Source organism: Protomyctophum bolini (assembly GCF_963924005.1).
Source record: "Protomyctophum bolini genome assembly, chromosome: 11".
Taxonomy (NCBI): Eukaryota; Metazoa; Chordata; class Actinopteri; order Myctophiformes; family Myctophidae; genus Protomyctophum; species Protomyctophum bolini.
The window spans coordinates 38,588,043-38,605,573 of record NC_137872.1 but is presented as its reverse complement, the minus strand read 5'-3'; the positions used below and the strand labels follow the sequence as shown (position 1 = coordinate 38,605,573).

The 17,531-nt window shown below is 46.2% G+C and overlaps 1 protein-coding gene across 1 annotated transcript in view; it reads right to left on the bottom strand.

Annotated features, from left to right (window-relative positions):
• LOC308323460 (centrosomal protein of 112 kDa-like) overlaps positions 1-17,531 on the bottom strand; it is a gene marked incomplete at both ends in the record, with an annotated part of 108,776 nt that overhangs the window by 74,689 nt on the left and 16,556 nt on the right. Inside the window, 4 exons of the mRNA XM_080775190.1 lie at positions 175-329; positions 12,411-12,554; positions 14,090-14,208; positions 15,797-15,896. Of these exons, the coding sequence (XP_080631316.1) occupies positions 175-329; positions 12,411-12,554; positions 14,090-14,208; positions 15,797-15,896 (518 nt within the window). The remainder of the gene's footprint in view (positions 1-174; positions 330-12,410; positions 12,555-14,089; positions 14,209-15,796; positions 15,897-17,531) is intronic.

Sequence of the window (17,531 nt, the reverse complement as noted above, 5' to 3'; positions counted from 1 at the left end):
CCCTCCCCAACTCCAAACAAACGAGACTCGTGGGATTCACAGCCCCTTTCCACCCTCATTCTCTCACCACAACCCAGCCTGTACTGTACTGTACTGTACTGTACTGTACTGTACTGTACTGTACTGTACTGTACTGTACTGTACTGTACTGTACTGTACTGCTACTGTACCTACCGCCTGTTGGCCTCCTGCAGCTCAGCGCTCACGCCTGCCATGGTGATCTCCAGCTGGGCTTTCTCCTGGGTCAGCCTCTGGCGCAGGGCGGAGCCTTTCTCCAGGTCCGCCGCCTGCTGCCGGACCTGGAGCTCCAGCTCACGCACCTTCTGATCCTGGACCGACCGCGCACGCACACACACACACACACACACACACACACACACACACACACACACAGGATTCACAAAGTGTCTAATATTAAACATTTATTATATTCCTTTTCTCCCTACTACTCTTGAAAACGTCATATGATGGGATCTTAAATAGAACACGGATTTTCAACCACTTTTATTTTTTTATTTTTTTTTCGCCTGTAAACCTGGGAGTTGACAATGCAGCTGCAGTCGTGAATGACAAAAAGGTTTAGCGCTCTCTCCGTTAAATGGTGCATTATTTATATGTCACAACCTCGCGCCTCGCGGCCGTTGTTTGCGTTCGTTTCTCTGCGGTGCGCTGTCTCTGTTCCCCCCCCCCCCTCCCCCGATATTATTATTATTATTTTAATAACTGTGTATGTTTCCGTGTCACAACCTCGCGGCCGTGTCGGGAATATATGCTGAGCTCTTTCGCCGTGAGTGAGTGTGTTGATGCTGCTCTCTGCAGCCTGCCTGGCTGGCTGGCAGGCCATTGGCCAGAGAGGAGGCAGACGTATAGCCAATCAGATCAGTATGACTATAGGTCGCGCCATGGTCTTTTTGTCAGGTTTCACCTGACAAAAAAAAGACTCTTGTTGGATGCGTTCCGGTCCTAAACATTCAACTGTGAAATGCCTGTCTCTATAGCCTCGGTGCACAGGCTTTTGTTTCCGTTCACATCCGGCTACCTCTCCTCTCTAACCACCTTGCTGTTCAAACTCTGACTCTGTGATCAGTGTGCTTTAGAATGCTTTGGAATGCTTTTTTAAGTGGTGCAACCACTTCTACAACCAGCTTGCAATCCGTGTACCCGTTTGTTTGTGTGTGATGTACGTCAAATGAGCACGAGTGGTGTGCGCATGCGTGAAATTGGAACGACAGAAGTATGTGCGCACGCACCCGCGTGTGTGTAGTGCCGTGGATGTTGTTGCTAGATAATTAGCGTCAATGCTAGCGAGCTAAAATATAGCCATCGTTGCTCTAGAAAGCACCAATGTTTCCATCTAGACCACCGGATTATCAGCAAAAACCTCCGAAAATCGCGCTAATGGACCAAACCATGGACATCTCCGTAGATTAGGAGTTATTCAGCTTTTAGAGAGGGGAGTTGCGCCACTTGGTTCACACAGGTGTGATTTTTCAATTAGCATCAGCACCCCAAGTTAACACCCTGAGCGGCATAAAAACGGAGGTCTCCGTCGCGCAGGACAGAGATGAATCACAGGACGGAACTTTATCGATATCATTATCGTAAATCGAGCTCCGCAGGCTGGGAGCGCCTGTTGGGCAACGTTCAATGTCATTTCCGGTTGAGACGTCAACCAAAATGCCCCCCCCATTTTAGTGGACGAGACCGAAAATCTTAAAACGTGAATAACTCCTTGATCTAAATCAATCCGTCCAAATTATAACCAAAGACTATGTTTTTTGACGGCCCATCGCGGTCCCCTCGCTATAGTCGTGTTAGAAGTAATCATACGTCCCGATCGCCTCGGGGGGGGGGGGGGGGGGGTGTTTGGCTATACATCTAGCTACTTCTAGCTACATCCAAGATGGCGCCTGCATGGTGCACCTTGAAATGTGCTCCTAAATACCCTCGGTATAACAAGCACAAATCGGAACTGCCTGGCACGGTTTCCTCCCTCCAGCGTCAGTGTTAAGTACGCCTTGCCGAGCCATGAGGCCCAAAGGGCAGGGATAGGAGCCTATCTTCCGTTGCTGTAGTAGTGTGAGGCAGCTTGACGTACAAGTATACACCCCTTGGACAAGATGTGCACGTACACCCCTTGGAAAATGTGTACACGTAAGCCCCTTGGAAAAGATGTACACGTACGCCCCTTGGAAAAGATGTACACGTATGCCCCTTGGAAAAGTACACGTACACCCCTTGGACAAGATGTAACACGTACACCCCTTTGGACATGACGATAGTATATGTCACAGGTCAGTGTCAAGTGTGTAAAACCGCGAACGCAGCCGCACATTAATGTGGAGTGCTTTGAAATAAAGGCTCTGTAGAGAAAAGCAGGCCATTTATAGTCATACTACTTACAAGTCGGGCGTGTTATGGAAGAATTAACGATGTCAACGAGTGCATAGCTTCAGAGAGACTAAAAATGACAATGCTGTGCGTCAATAAGCCGCGGCGGAGTTTACAGTGCAGCTCACTGAGAGAGAGAGAGAGAGAGAGCCCGTTATGCGGCGCGGCTTAGTGGAGAGAGAAGCCCTTTCAATGGCCTCATTCAATGCACCAAATGTCACACGCGGCCAATCAGGGCTCCCTGATTTACAATAAGGCCCGCGATCAAAGGACAGCAGCTGCTGCGAGACCCCGACGTCCGGCACTGTCCTTTATGACCCGAGATGTCTCTACTGTGACATACTGTGTGTCCCCCCCCTTTGCATGTGTGTGTGTGTGTGTTTGTGTGTGTGTGTGTGTGCGTGCGACTGTGCGCGTGCGTGCGTGTGTGTGTGTGTGTGCTTGCATGCGTGCGTGTGCATATGACACTATGGAATGCAGCATCAGCAGGCTGATATAAGTGTTGACAGGCCGCTGATTAAAGATGGAGCGTGCTAGTCTATGTAGCCGATGACGGATCCTGGCGATGACAGGAGGAGAAGGGTGGGGGTGGGGGGGGGGGTAAGTAAGGAGGGGTGTGTTTGGAAAAGGAAAAAGAAAATGAGTGGGGGGGAGAGAGGAGGGAACTCTCGCTCCTCTCTCTCTCTCTCTCTCTGTCACAGCCAGAGCCATGCATATAAGCAAGGAGGAGGAGAAGAGGGGTCCTTTGTCTCGCTGTGGGGCTGCTGTGGCGTGCCTTCAGAGAGGCAGGATGGAACAAGGGGTGTGTGTGTGTTGTGTGTGTGTGTGTGTGTTGTGCCGGGACGCGTGCTGACACTTAGCAGCCTGGCAGGGGATGAGAGGGATGGGGAGGGGGGGAGGGGGGGGAGGGGGGAGGTTTACACCTGGACACGCGGTGTGACAGCGGAGTGTGTCTGCCTATAACTTGCCTGTTATATACTTGGGATAGTCTCTAGACAGTGTATAAAGACTGAGTGAGTGGTTCTAAAGCTTTTCAAGTCAATTTCAAGGACCCCTATATTACCCAGTATAGACCGCGGACCTGTGACATGACACCGGCACGCCACGCATATTGATCCCTGGGAGCCAATCTATACAACTGGAAAATCATCTGTGCTATAATGCCACTATGAGAGCGTACAGATGGAAACTATAATGGAGCTGCTGCATACAACGGGTCGATTCTGGTTCCATTTGCACACTCTCAGAATTACAGATCTGTGACTATAAGGGTCCATTGGGCCCATGCGACGTTAAAACTCTTTCAGCGCCACCTGGTGGTCACCAGTTTTGTTGCTTTCGTTTCCAATTAGCCCATTGGGAAAAAAGAAAGAAAATGTCATTATATTATGCATGTAATGTGTAAATGTCATCACCTGCACACCAGATTAGAGGAATTTTCAAAATATGGATAACAAAAAAGAAAGAAAAAAAAACTTGTCTTATCGTCCATGGCAATCAGTGCATAATTGGATTCAACTCGTCTTAAAGTCTCTGCAGGCACTTTAACTGTTTTAAGGATCTCCTAACCTGAGGGTTAGGCCTTTCTATACAGAGATCTCCCTATACTAAAAAAAAACTATTGTTTACAAAAAAAATGCAAGTAATCTAAAATACAAAACATTCACCATTTTAAAATGTGCTAAACATATTAGTGTCCTCTGGCCTGACTTCAACCAGCTGTTTAACCTCTTCATTACTTATTTTGTTAGATCAGTTATATAGTCTTTTTTATTTCAGTTGGTATATAGGGCATTCCACAGGTGTATCCCTTTTTAACCCAATAAGATGACTGACCAAAATGGTGATGTTTAGTCACACAGAGGGAAATTACACTCTGGCTTTTTTATAGGCACCGACAGGGGCAGGAGCAGGGCAGCTGTATCAGCGCTATAGCCTCGCAAACCCAGACGTTTTTTATTCCCAGGGAGAGAGAAGAAAGTCCACTTCAACTCGGCATAGAGTAGCGCAAACGTCGCTCACTCTCTGCTGATTACTGATCGTCTGCACCTTTGTTAACCCATTTTGGGTGGGAGGAACCCCTTTTGGTGTTTATATAGCATTCTGTTCTACTTTAGCTATTGAAAAATAGCAAACTGAGTGGCGTGCTACGAGCTTTGTAGGTTTGCTATGTTTGAAAAGTCGTGAAAATGGGGTGCAAATTTTAGATCATTCTGGGGGTCCTTGACATGAAAAAGGTTGGGACATATAGAAACATGGGTTTTTCAGAAAAACTTTAGGATTTAGAAGCCTTTTTTGTTATCGACCTCAGTCCAAAATGGGTTATATTGACACACACACGCACACTCCTCTCTCTCTCTCTCTCTCTCTCTCTCTCTCTCTCTCTCTCTAATTAATTAGTCTCATATCGCGCAGCTGCGTCTAGATTCTCCCGGTGGATCCTGCCAGGGAGCTGCCTATATATATATATATATACACCATGGAAAGCATAGGTGGACCCCAGTCTATATCAGATAATGACATGTGGGGGGCAGGAGTGGGGCAGCTATCAGCGTGTCTTTATCTTCATATAACCCATTCTGACCAGGAACCCGTTTTGGTGTTGGCATCAAGTTATGCTTTAGCTATTGAAAAATAGCAGATCTACAAGCTCATAGCGCGCTACCGAGTGGCGCGCTACGAGCTTGTAGGTCTGCTATTTTTGAAAAATCGAAGAACGACTGACATTTTTCAGAATCTGATCTCAGGTCAGAATGGGTTTAATCAGACCAGTGTTTGTCCAGCGGAAACCTCGTATGAATCTGATCTCAGGTCAGAATGGGATAAACTCAGTCCACCGCGGCGCCGCGCATCACATCCAAACATAACAGCATCGACGAGACGTGGAGACCGCATAGCATGGAGACAGATCTAATATTCTTGCATTATGACAGACCTCATGGTGAATAAGCCGCAGGTCTGGGCTGGATAGAAGAAGCAACAAGAAAAACAACGAGGCAAGCACAAAGTGTCCTCCTCGACCTCCGTGTCTTATACATTTCAACCCTCCCATCAAACCAGATCCGTTCCGCTTGATTTGACTCAGTTGCTGCTCATCAATCTCGTCATGACTGTGATGTGGAGTTGGCTGGAGGTGCGTGAGTGTGCGCGCGTGTGCGTGAGTGCGCCTGGTGAACTCTTCACACCAGCGTCTTGTGTGTGAACCGCTACTGGCAGCGACCGCTATAAGGCCTCGATGTGGCTCCGCTCCGCCAGGCACATGTAAGGGCAGGCTCGTCACCGATGAGCAAGAAGCAGCATTGCTCCAAGTCACGGCTGACTATACCACTATGAGCGCAAATAAATAACTCTTTGAGAGTGTGAAATGGAACCAAATGTCCATTTGGTTTTCAGTTTACACTATCAAGACTTACATCATTGTTACACACCTGCATTACTTAACACACAGTTTGACTGTTTTAAACGCGTAACCCGCATTTTAATCAAATACCCGTATACGCTGCCGAGATTGTTGTATTACCTTTAGAGCATACCATAGTTACGCTGAATTATTGGGGCTTTTGATCCGTGAAAATCCGGCGAAAAAAGGTCCCTCGGTTTGCTATGAACCGATCGCACCATCCACCATCTTAGGTGCACCCGGAAGACGCAGCACAAGACCCGCCTCCATGAGGCGTTGTACCCCAAAGTGTACTTGGCAATCAATTCGGCCCACTGGCAGAGCTTGATTGGTTGAGCCTCAATTGGCTGAGGCAGAGGCTGGAAATTGCACAGGTGAAAGGAGTTGGCCTCATTAGGCCCCACTGGCAGAGCCTGACCAGAGCCTTTTGTGGTGGTTCTGGAGAACCGTGGGTCCGACCGACTCGATCCCTGGCACTGCACTCCCTGTGGGGTGGTGTGGAACGCGTGTGTCGAATGTGAAGTCGGTGGGTCAAACGGTTCTCGAGTTACGCACATTACAACCGTACACACACACACACACACACACGTACGCACGCAGAGACGTGGGGATCGGTAAAAATGTGTCACGGTTCAACTCTAATATGAAACACCGCGTTTCATTACAGCGGACATGAAACAGCAATAACTCACCTCAGATGACTGTACACAGGTGTGCGTATGTGCGCGTGCGTGCGTGCGTGTGTGCATGCGTGCGTGCGTAAGAGATGTCCAGTGTCATAGAGAGATCTTTTCATCCTCGGGGCCTCACCTGCCCTTAATTATTATAAAAGGCCCGACTAAAGGGTCCAGCACTGTCCTACGTTTGATGTCTGTTAAATGTGAGCCTGCTGACAGGCCGAGGCAAGGCAGAATATGACTGTGTGTGTGCGCGTGTGCATGTGCGTGTGCGTGTGTGTGTGTGTGTGTGTGTGTGTGTGTGTGTGTGTGTGTGTGTGTGTGTGTGTGTGTGTGTGCACGCCTGCCTGCCTGCGTGCGATTTTCATTAACCACTATACTGTACTTGGTCCTTTCCTTTTTTCCCTCTTCCTAAATGTCTAGGCCAAACATAGCAAATGTACATTAACACATTTTTTACATACATAGGACAGACCTGTATCTTAAGGATTCGAACCGAGATGTGCTAAGAACGTGTGAGGACGTCCTAGCGCATCCTCAATGATACGGGGCTAGATAAGAATATTCAGAATTTTTCCTATTTATTTTTTTGCCCGTTCGCCTTTCGCTTGCCGTATGCTAACGCTCTGGGCAATTATTAGCTTGTCATTGACTCACATGTTAGCGCGGCGGAAAGAATGACTCGTATCTCCTAATCCAGGGCGCTCTCCGTGGTGATGAATGGATCGATATGCTGGCGCTTCATTTCTGCTCCTCATCCGTCTCTCCCGCAAAATATGAACGCTTTTTTGGATCATATATCGTATAAATTAAAATGATCGCAATGTAAGGTCAACTTTGTAAAGTGAACGTGTTTAGGAAATTGTTTCCGGGTCATGGCTTTCAGAGTAAAAGCGCTCAGACAACTCCGGCACCCCAGAGCTCCCATTTTTAAGCACTCCCGGCACTGATTGTGTTTTAAGCTACAGTCTACGACTAAGCATCGCAACGCAAAGTGCTGTGAGCTCGTGTGGATCTGCTATTTCCACACGAGCCTAGAATAGGGATACTATAGAGCGTCGCAGTCCCGCCCCCTACCACCAGGGCCCAGGAAATGATTCCCCGTTCATATTCCTCATAAACTTTTTCAAAAAAGTATTTGTTTAAAGACCTTTTAAGCTTCGTACGAAGCTCGAGTTGTGACAAATCATGATTTTCTTGTTTTTCTTCTTTGCAATTATTTGTTTGGTCCATTGTGTTTGTCGTCATGATTTGTCACGACTCGAGTTGGCTTTGTCCGCGGCGAAACACTCTTTAAATAAATACTTTCTGAAATGTCTATGGGAATAATGCATTGGGAATCATTTCCCGGGCCTGGCGTCCTCATGAAAGGGGGGCGGGACTGCGACGCTCTATAGGGTTGGCATTAGGCATGTATACCGATGTGTCGTGAATCGATTCAAATTGATTAAAACTGGTGACCATTTTTAATCAATTTAATAAAAAATATGCAGTAATTTAATTGCGACTATTGAATAGAGGATAAGAGAAAACACAGTATTATAAACCAGTGGCCTTTATCATCTCCTCTCAACAACTCCTTGAGTTGCATTGGTGTGGTTGTTGTTGTAAGGAGTTGCAACTGGTGTGGTTTGGGTTTAAGAGAGAGAGAGAGAGAGAGACAGAGAGAGAGAGAGATATATATAATTGTAAATATCATGATTTGAACCGCATTGTGGGTTGAGTGAATCATTACACACCTGTGACATTCTTGCATGTGATTATAGGCCCCCAGAGTGGCTAATCCTTGCATTCTATCTAACCTCTATGCATCTATCACTTCCAACCTGATGTCCCCATTTTGGCCTATTTTTTTTTTTTTTCAATTTTCATTAATGTCCAGAAATTCTCAAAAGTATAGGGAAAATAGCGCCACTCGTACAAACTACAAACTCATGACTCATCACAGTGCACGGTTGCCGCTGTGTGTTTGTGTGCGTGCGTGCGTGCCACTGCGTGCGTCCGCGCACGCGTGTGCAGCCACATGCATTCATCGTACATTAAAAGGTTTTATATTGTGTGGAGAGAGAGAGAGAGAGAGAGAGAGAGAGAGAGGAAGGAGATAAGAGAGACAATCTCAGCCAGTGTGTAAAGTATGTGAACTGTCTGTGAACCGTTGCACGGCTGCACTCAACGAGGGCCGCCGGTGCCATCTGACGCCAATTGAAGTTTGGAGTTAAATTGAAGTTTACAGTGAAATGATTTGACAGCGTTACAGTGGACACGCTGGTCTTGTGGAGCGGTTTAGAAGGGTGTCGTATATTTATCTGGTGTACAGGACCATACTGTGTGTCATGCAGGAGAAAGGCAGATGTGTTCTCAATGAATCTCTTTCTTCACTGTGCTGCTGCTGTGGGACTGCATCAAACTAAAGACAACATGTCTTCCTACTGTACTGTACTGTACTGTACTGTACTGTACTGTACTGTACTGTACTGTACTGTACTGTACTGCACTGTACTGTACTGCACTGTACTGTACTGTACTGTACTGTACGGCACGACACTGTATGTTCAGAACATACCGCCGTAGTCTGAAAACCCACCTTTTCAGACTCCATCATGGCCCATAGCACTTACCCCACCCCCTTAGATAGCATTTCTGTAGACTTAGATAGCATTTGATACAGACTTATAGCATGTTATGTAGACAGCACTATAATTGCATTGTATGTAGTCATAGCACGTCATAGTACATATGTATAGCATAGTAGTATATATATTCCACTGTTACTTTCTTAGCTTACGCATGTTTCATGATAAATGTTTTTATGTGATGCATTCCCATGCTTTTTTGTTCTTGCTTAATGTAAGTCGCTCTGGATTAAGAGCGTCTGCTAAATGCCTAAATTGTAAATTGTAAATTGAACAGATTGAGTCAGTACCCACTACTAGAGCCAGACCGAGGTTGGCCATTATTTGACTTTTTGGGCTACATCGGTATCAGAAATTATGCAGCCGACGTTTTAACAGATTGCCTGTTGTAAGAGCCACTTCACGAGGTTATGCCATGATGACCTTGATTGTGCCAATTCTATGCATCAGTGTTTGATCTTTTGCTAATTATGTGTACCGTTATAACTGCCTTGTGTTCGATTGGTCAGTTCTCGATTGAATGTTTGTGATTGGTGCTCAGATACCTCTATTTAAGACTCACAGCAGCATACATGTGTCTGGGTGTTGTACTGTATTCGGTGACTCACAGCAGCATGTGTCTGGGTGTTGTACTGTATTTGGTGACTTACAGCAGCATGTGTCTGGGTGTTGTACTGTATTCGGTGACTCACAGCAGCATGTGTCTGGGTGTTGTACTGTATTCAGTGACTTACAGCAGCATGTGTCTGGGTGTTGTACTGTATTTGGTGACTTACAGCAGCATGTGTCTGGGTGTTGTACTGTATTAAGGTGACTTACAGCAGCATGTGTCTGGGTGTTGTACTGTATTCGGTGACTCACAGCAGCATGTGTCTGGGTGTTGTACTGTATTCGGTGACTCACAGCAGCATGTGTCTGGGTGTTGTACTATATTCGGTGACTTACAGCAGCATGTGTCTGGGTGTTGTACTGTATTTGGTGACTTACAGCAGCATGTGTCTGGGTGTTGTACTGTATTTGGTGACTTAAAGCAGCATGTGTCTGGGTGTTGTACTGTATTAAGGTGACTCACAGCAGCATGTGTCTGGGTGTTGTACTGTATTCGGTGACTTAAAGCAGCATGTGTCTGGGTGTTGTACTGTATTCGGTGACTTACAGCAGCATGTGTCTGGGTGTTGTACTGTATTCGGTGACTTACAGCAGCATGTGTCTGGGTGTTGTACTGTATTTGGTGACTTACAGCAGCATGTGTCTGGGTGTTGTACTGTATTTGGTGACTTAAAGCAGCATGTGTCTGGGTGTTGTACTGTATTTGGTGACTTAAAGCAGCATGTGTCTGGGTGTTGTACTGTATTTGGTGACTTACAGCAGCATGTGTCTGGGTGTTGTACTGTATTTGGTGACTTACAGCAGCATGTGTCTGGGTGTTGTACTGTATTCGGTGACTTACAGCAGCATGTGTCTGGGTGTTGTACTGTATTTGGTGACTCACAGCAGCATGTGTCTGGGTGTTGTACTGTATTTGGTGACTTACAGCAGCATGTGTCTGGGTGTTGTACTGTATTTGGTGACTTAAAGCAGCATGTGTCTGGGTGTTGTACTGTATTTGGTGACTTACAGCAGCATGTGTCTGGGTGTTGTACTGTATTAAGGTGACTCACAGCAGCATGTGTCTGGGTGTTGTACTGTATTCGGTGACTCACAGCAGCATGTGTCTGGGTGTTGTACTGTATTCGGTGACTCACAGCAGCATGTGTCTGGGTGTTGTACTGTATTTGGTGACTTACAGCAGCATGTGTCTGGGTGTTGTACTGTATCCGGTGACTCACAGCAGCATGTGTCTGGGTGTTGTACTGTATTCGGTGACTCACAGCAGCATGTGTCTGGGTGTTGTACTGTATTAAGGTGACTTACAGCAGCATGTGTCTGGGTGTTGTACTGTATTCGGTGACTTACAGCAGCATGTGTCTGGGTGTTGTACTGTATTTGGTGACTTACAGCAGCATGTGTCTGGGTGTTGTACTGTATTTGGTGACTCACAGCAGCATGTGTCTGGGTGTTGTACTGTATTTGGAGACTTACAGCAGCATGTGTCTGGGTGTTGTACAGTATTTGGTGACTTACAGCAGTATGTGTCTGGGTGTTGTACTATATTTGGTGACTTACAGCAGCATGTGTCTGGGTGTTGTACAGTATTTGGTGACTCACAGCAGCATGTGTCTGGGTGTTGTACTGTATTAAGGTGACTTACAGCAGCATGTGTCTGGGTGTTGTACCGTATTAAGGTGACTTACAGCAGCATGTGTCTGGGTGTTGTACTGTATTCGGTGACTCACAGCAGCATGTGTCTGGGTGTTGTACTGTATTTGGTGACTTACAGCAGCATGTGTCTGGGTGTTGTACTGTATTCAGTGACTTACAGCAGCATGTGTCTGGGTGTCTTACTGTATTAAGGTGACTCACAGCAGCATGTGTCTGGGTGTTGTACTGTATTTGGTGACTCACAGCAGCATGTGTCTGGGTGTTGTACTGTATTCGGTGACTTACAGCAGCATGTGTCTGGGTGTTGTACTGTATTCGGTGACTTACAGCAGCATGTGTCTGGGTGTTGTACTGTATTCGGTGACTCACAGCAGCATGTGTCTGGGTGTTGTACTGTATTCGGTGACTTACAGCAGCATGTGTCTGGGTGTCGTACTGTATTCGGTGACTTACAGCAGCATGTGTCTGGGTGTTGTACTGTATTAAGGTGACTCACAGCAGCATGTGTCTGGGTGTTGTACTGTATTCGGTGACTCACAGCAGCATGTGTCTGGGTGTTGTACTGTATTTGGTGACTTACAGCAGCATGTGTCTGGGTGTTGTACTGTATTCGGTGACTTACAGCAGCATGTGTCTGGGTGTTGTACTGTATTCGGTGACTTACAGCAGCATGTGTCTGGGTGTTGTACTGTATTAAGGTGACTTACAGCAGCATGTGTCTGGGTGTTGTACTGTATTCGGTGACTTACAGCAGCATGTGTCTGGGTGTTGTATACTGTATTCGGTGACTTACAGCAGCATGTGTCTGGGTGTTGTATACTGTATTCGGTGACTTACAGCAGCATGTGTCTGGGTGTTGTACTGTATTTGGTGACTTACAGCAGCATGTGTCTGGGTGTCGTACTGTATTCGGTGACTTACAGCAGCATGTGTCTGGGTGTTGTACTGTATTTGGTGACTTACAGCAGCATGTGTCTGGGTGTTGTACTGTATTCGGTGACTTACAGCAGCATGTGTCTGGGTGTTGTACTGTATTTGGTGACTTACAGCAGCATGTGTCTGGGTGTTGTACTCGGCCTCCATCTTGGCCAGCCTGAGGTTGGTGTCCTCCAGCAGAGCCTGGATGTTCTCCGTGTGTTTCTTCTGCAGCTCAAACTTCTCCTGTTCCATCTCCGACACGGCAGCGTGGACCTATAGGAGAGGAGAGATGTATCACTGTTCCTTCTCTGACACGGCAGCGGAGATTTTTATACACCAAGTAATTCAGAGCATCACTGTTTTCCCACAGGTAGACAAATCATTTTAACGTTAAGATCTATTTTATACGGTTATATACATTTTTAAAATGCATCCATGATCGAAACCGACGGTCGGTCGTCACCTTTTACCAAAGTGACCGACCATATATATGACCGTATCCAACAGAGTCAGGAGGTCATATTTGACGGCTTCGACGTGCAGTTTCGGAACACGTTGCTGTAAACGTACATTAAAACGACCGTTAAGAAGAAATTGAGAAAAGTGACAACAACAAAGGTAGTCTCAAGGCGAGAGGCAGGAGCTGAGCTAAGGACACTCCCACTGACTCAGCGCTGGGAATCTGCAGTGGTCATTCCCTTGACCTCAGAGTCAAAGAACGTCATCATCTGATGCCAAAGTCTCCCCCGACCAGGCGACGAAAAACCTGGTGCCTCGGTGGCGAGAATTGTCTGATTGTTGCATCCGGCCTTTTTTATCGTCCCTCTTTTGGATATGTCACTGTCCATGTCTTTATCCATTTCCTTGAGACTTGTCGAGTGCCTGCTCTCATTCACATTGTGTTTATCCCCTGCTATAACTTGCCCCGAACAACTCACTCTCTCAGTGAGTTGTTTGGAGCCCACGTGGGAGTGGCATCCTCCACACCACTTTTGTTACGTATTGAATGTATTGTGTGGCTTGATGATGAATCGAGTACCACGGACCACAAAAGCAAAAAACGGCTCCCAGCAGAGCTTTAACTGTATACTATTGTCGAGCTCTTTACAAACGCGTTGATAAAGCATGAATTCATTCGATCAATCGCTCGATCAATCAAAGTGAAACCTCGTCTAAAAAGGGGAACTAAAAGAATAAAACGATATATTTTATTACATGGGAGAATTATTTTTCTCTCTCTCAAGTCTGCTTACGATGCGATAAGCGACCCTGAAAAGATGAGTGGAAATTTCATTAGGGATCTTAACAGAGCGCTGACGGCTCAGTTAGCCAGCATTAGCGGGGATTGAAAACACAGTTTTCCCAGGGCACAGGGCATTAATTTTTCAGCACCAAAAAAAGAAAAAAAACCCAAGTAAGTTGGGTTGGGATGAAAGAATACAGATCCCCTTCCCTTCCCTTCCCTTCCCTTCCCCTCCCCAACACTACCGTAGCAAAGCCTGCCAGTCTCATGCTATCAAAGCCTCTTCCTCTGACTTAAAGCCTGAGTTATACTTGGTTGCGCGCGGGTGTCGAGCACCAAAAACCAGCCGATCTACAGACTCTATACGTACGTGTCAAACGCTGCTGCGAGAGCTTGTAGATCGGCAAATTTCCGGTGCGAGACACCCGCACACAGCTATAAGCATATATAACCGAAGCTCCGGGGCTTCTATCTTGCATGGGGATATAGTTGGGATACACACACACACACAGCGATCTAAGATATGCACGGCCTTCAACTTCTCGCACTGTACAGTATATCGTACCTTCTTCTCCCACTCCTCCTTCAGAGAGTCGGCGCTCTGATCCGACATCTTCCTCAGCTCGCCCATCTGCTTCTCTCTGCTCTCGCGAATGACCTGGGACTCCCGCAACACGCTTTGAACTGTGGGTGGGGATATACACACAGACACAATGACCTGGGACTCCTTCAACACGCTTTGAACTGTGGGTGGGGATATACACACAGACACAATGACATGGGACTCCTTCAACACGCTTTGAACTGTGGGTGGGGATACACACACAGACACAATGACCTGGGACTCCTTCAACACGCTTTGAACTGTGGGTGGGGATACACACACAGACACAATGACCTGGGACTCCTTCAACACGCTTTGAACTGTGGGTGGGGATATACACACAGACACAATGACCTGGGACTCCTTCAACACGCTTTGAACTGTGGGCGGGGATATACACACAGACACAATGACCTGGGACTCCTTCAACACTCTTTGAACTGTGGGTGGGGATATACACACAGACACAATGACCTGGGACTCCTTCAACACGCTTTGAACTGTGGGCGGGGATATACACACAGACACAATGACCTGGGACTCCTTCAACACTCTTTGAACTGTGGGTGGGGATATACACACAGACACAATGACCTGGGACTCCTTCAACACTCTTTGAACTGTGGGCGGGGATATACACACAGACACAATGACCTGGGACTCCTTCAACACTCTTTGAACTGTGGGTGGGGATATACACACAGACACAATGACCTGGGACTCCCGCAACACGCTTTGAACTGTGGGTGGGGATATACACACAGGCACAATGACCTGGGACTCCTTCAACACTCTTTGAACTGTGGGTGGGGATATACACACAGACACAATGACCTGGGACTCCTTCAACACTCTTTGAACTGTGGGTGGGGATATACACACAGACACAATGACCTGGGACTCCTTCAACACTCTTTGAACTGTGGGTGGGTATATACACACAGACACAATGACCTGGGACTCCCGCAACACGCTTTGAACTGTGGGTGGGGATATACACACAGACACAATGACCTGGGACTCCTTCAACACTCTTTGAACTGTGGGCGGGGATACACACACAGACACAATGACCTGGGACTCCTTCAACACTCTTTGAACTGTGGGCGGGGATACACACAGACACAATGACCTGGGACTCCCGCAACAAACATCCTGAACAAATCTTAAAGACGGAGTGGTGCCGTCATTTTGTTTTTCACCCTAAAACATGATCATCAGGTCTTATTGTTATATAAAAAAAAAAAAGTGTACAGTATTTGTTAAAATGTCGTTTTTATCAGCCTCCAGAAAGAAACCCTAAATACAAAGTTGATACACCATTGCACATAAAAACGACTCCAGGGTGTCTAATGAAGTACTGTCACCTCAAAAGACACATGAAAAACTGGCAAAATACAAAAATTGTGGCACAAAAATAAAAACAATTGCAATATGTTGTGAGCTTGTAGATATTTTTTGCAAATTAAAAAAAATAGGTGAAGGGCGGACATATACGGACGGACGGACGGACCAGGACATTTTGTGATCCCCCTTTCTGGGACTGAACAGACAGCTGGCGAGCATCAAACTACACCCTCGGGGGCTCCGCGTTGGGAGCCGCGTCCCACCCCGCTCTCTCTAAGCCTGGGTGTCCCGAGACGGCCTGGTGTAAACACCACCTCTCACCTTTCTTCTCCAGCTTGCGGACGCTCTCCTCGGAGTCTCGCTGCTTGGCTCGGTGCGCGGCCTTCAGCTCCTCAATCTCGCCGTTCTTTCGGTCCAGAATCTGCCACAGGAGATTTATTTATTTAGCCGATATTAGAAGAAAGGAAAGAAAAGTTGTGTGTGTGGGGGGGGGGGGGAAGAGTGCTGATCCCACAGAGAACTATAACACAGATCTTATGAAAAGGAGTTGTCCTCGAGTAGCCATCGAACGATCCAGAATAGTTAAACTTTCTCTGCATTACACTTATCCCTAAACTAAGCTCACAACGTGTCGATGTATATTGGCTAGTTTAACAATGTTCTAATGTTTTTCAAACTAGTTAAAAAAAAAGGCAAAGAAGGGTTACCGGCAAAAATAGGGTCTTATACTAATACTTATACTAATGCATGATGTTTTTTTTTATATTTGATATAGTTTTGTCAATTATTTGCACGCATCACACACACACACACACACACACACACACACGCACACACACACACACACACACACACACACACACACACACACCTATAAACGTATGCTATGACACTCAAGTGAAGTTTACCTCAGTCACATTTGGATTTTTTTACCCTCTTTACTATTGAAAAATCATATCATTGCTGTTGGTCACAAACCAAGTTTGAATGATGCGGTTTGAGAGCATAAGCCTACAGTACAGTAATTATGCCGTAACCCGCGGGAGGCTGTTAATACAGTCATTACGCCATAACCTGGGAGTCCTGCAGACTAATTGAGTGCGACAGCAACACCTGGTGCAGGTGTGATGAGGCAAGGAGAGCAGCTGTCTGCCATTAGTGGCATGACACCACGGGGAGAGATGGAGAGCCAGACTAGTATGATGACAGCCAGCCCCTCACACTGTTAACCACTGAAACCCCAGCATCCCCATTGTGGGGAAAGCTTCCGCTTGCAAGCCCTGTTTCTCCACTACAATTCCTCTTTAGTTGCTAGATACTTTGCATACTTTTTTTTTTTTAATTTAGTCCCATTTAAAAGTAAACTAAAACGTTTTTATTTGATTTAGACCTGGTCATAAATATTGTCATACCTTGCCATGAATGCCTCTGCAGCATTTATTTATTTTCTCAGAAATCAGGATATGAAATGCGTTTTCTTTATTATTTTCTTTTTTTGAGGGGCGCTACAGCTTTCGTCCACACACGTCTCATATTCGCCATCGACAATGAAAAGGAGAAATCAGGTCAAAAGTCCGGCTTTGTCCGCCAAATATGACGTGAATTTGTGGCACAACACAAACGTTAAATGAAATTGACAACGAACGGAAAATGTACGTCATATCTCTTTTTTTACGAATAAGCCTCGGGTCTAAAATGAGTTAGGTGTGAAATGGAAAAGTTCCGCCATGACGAGTTTATAGCTTTTGTTACTGTCGGCATATATTTTGATGCCAATACTTTTCTTATACTTTTAGTACATTTCTTCTACTCAAGCAAAGTTTTCAATACAGAACATCTATACATGCATGTCTACATGGTGGAAGTGCTTCCATCTCTGCCCATTATGAGCCTGCCGACACCCAGGGAGAGATGGAGTACCAGACAGCCTGGCTGCTCTCAGTTCCAATGTGGAAGGGAATATATATATATATATTTTTTTTTTTTGTATATACAGTATTATGTTTTTTTGTACCCCATGTTTCACCCGGTGCCATTGCTAAGCTGCAATCATAAG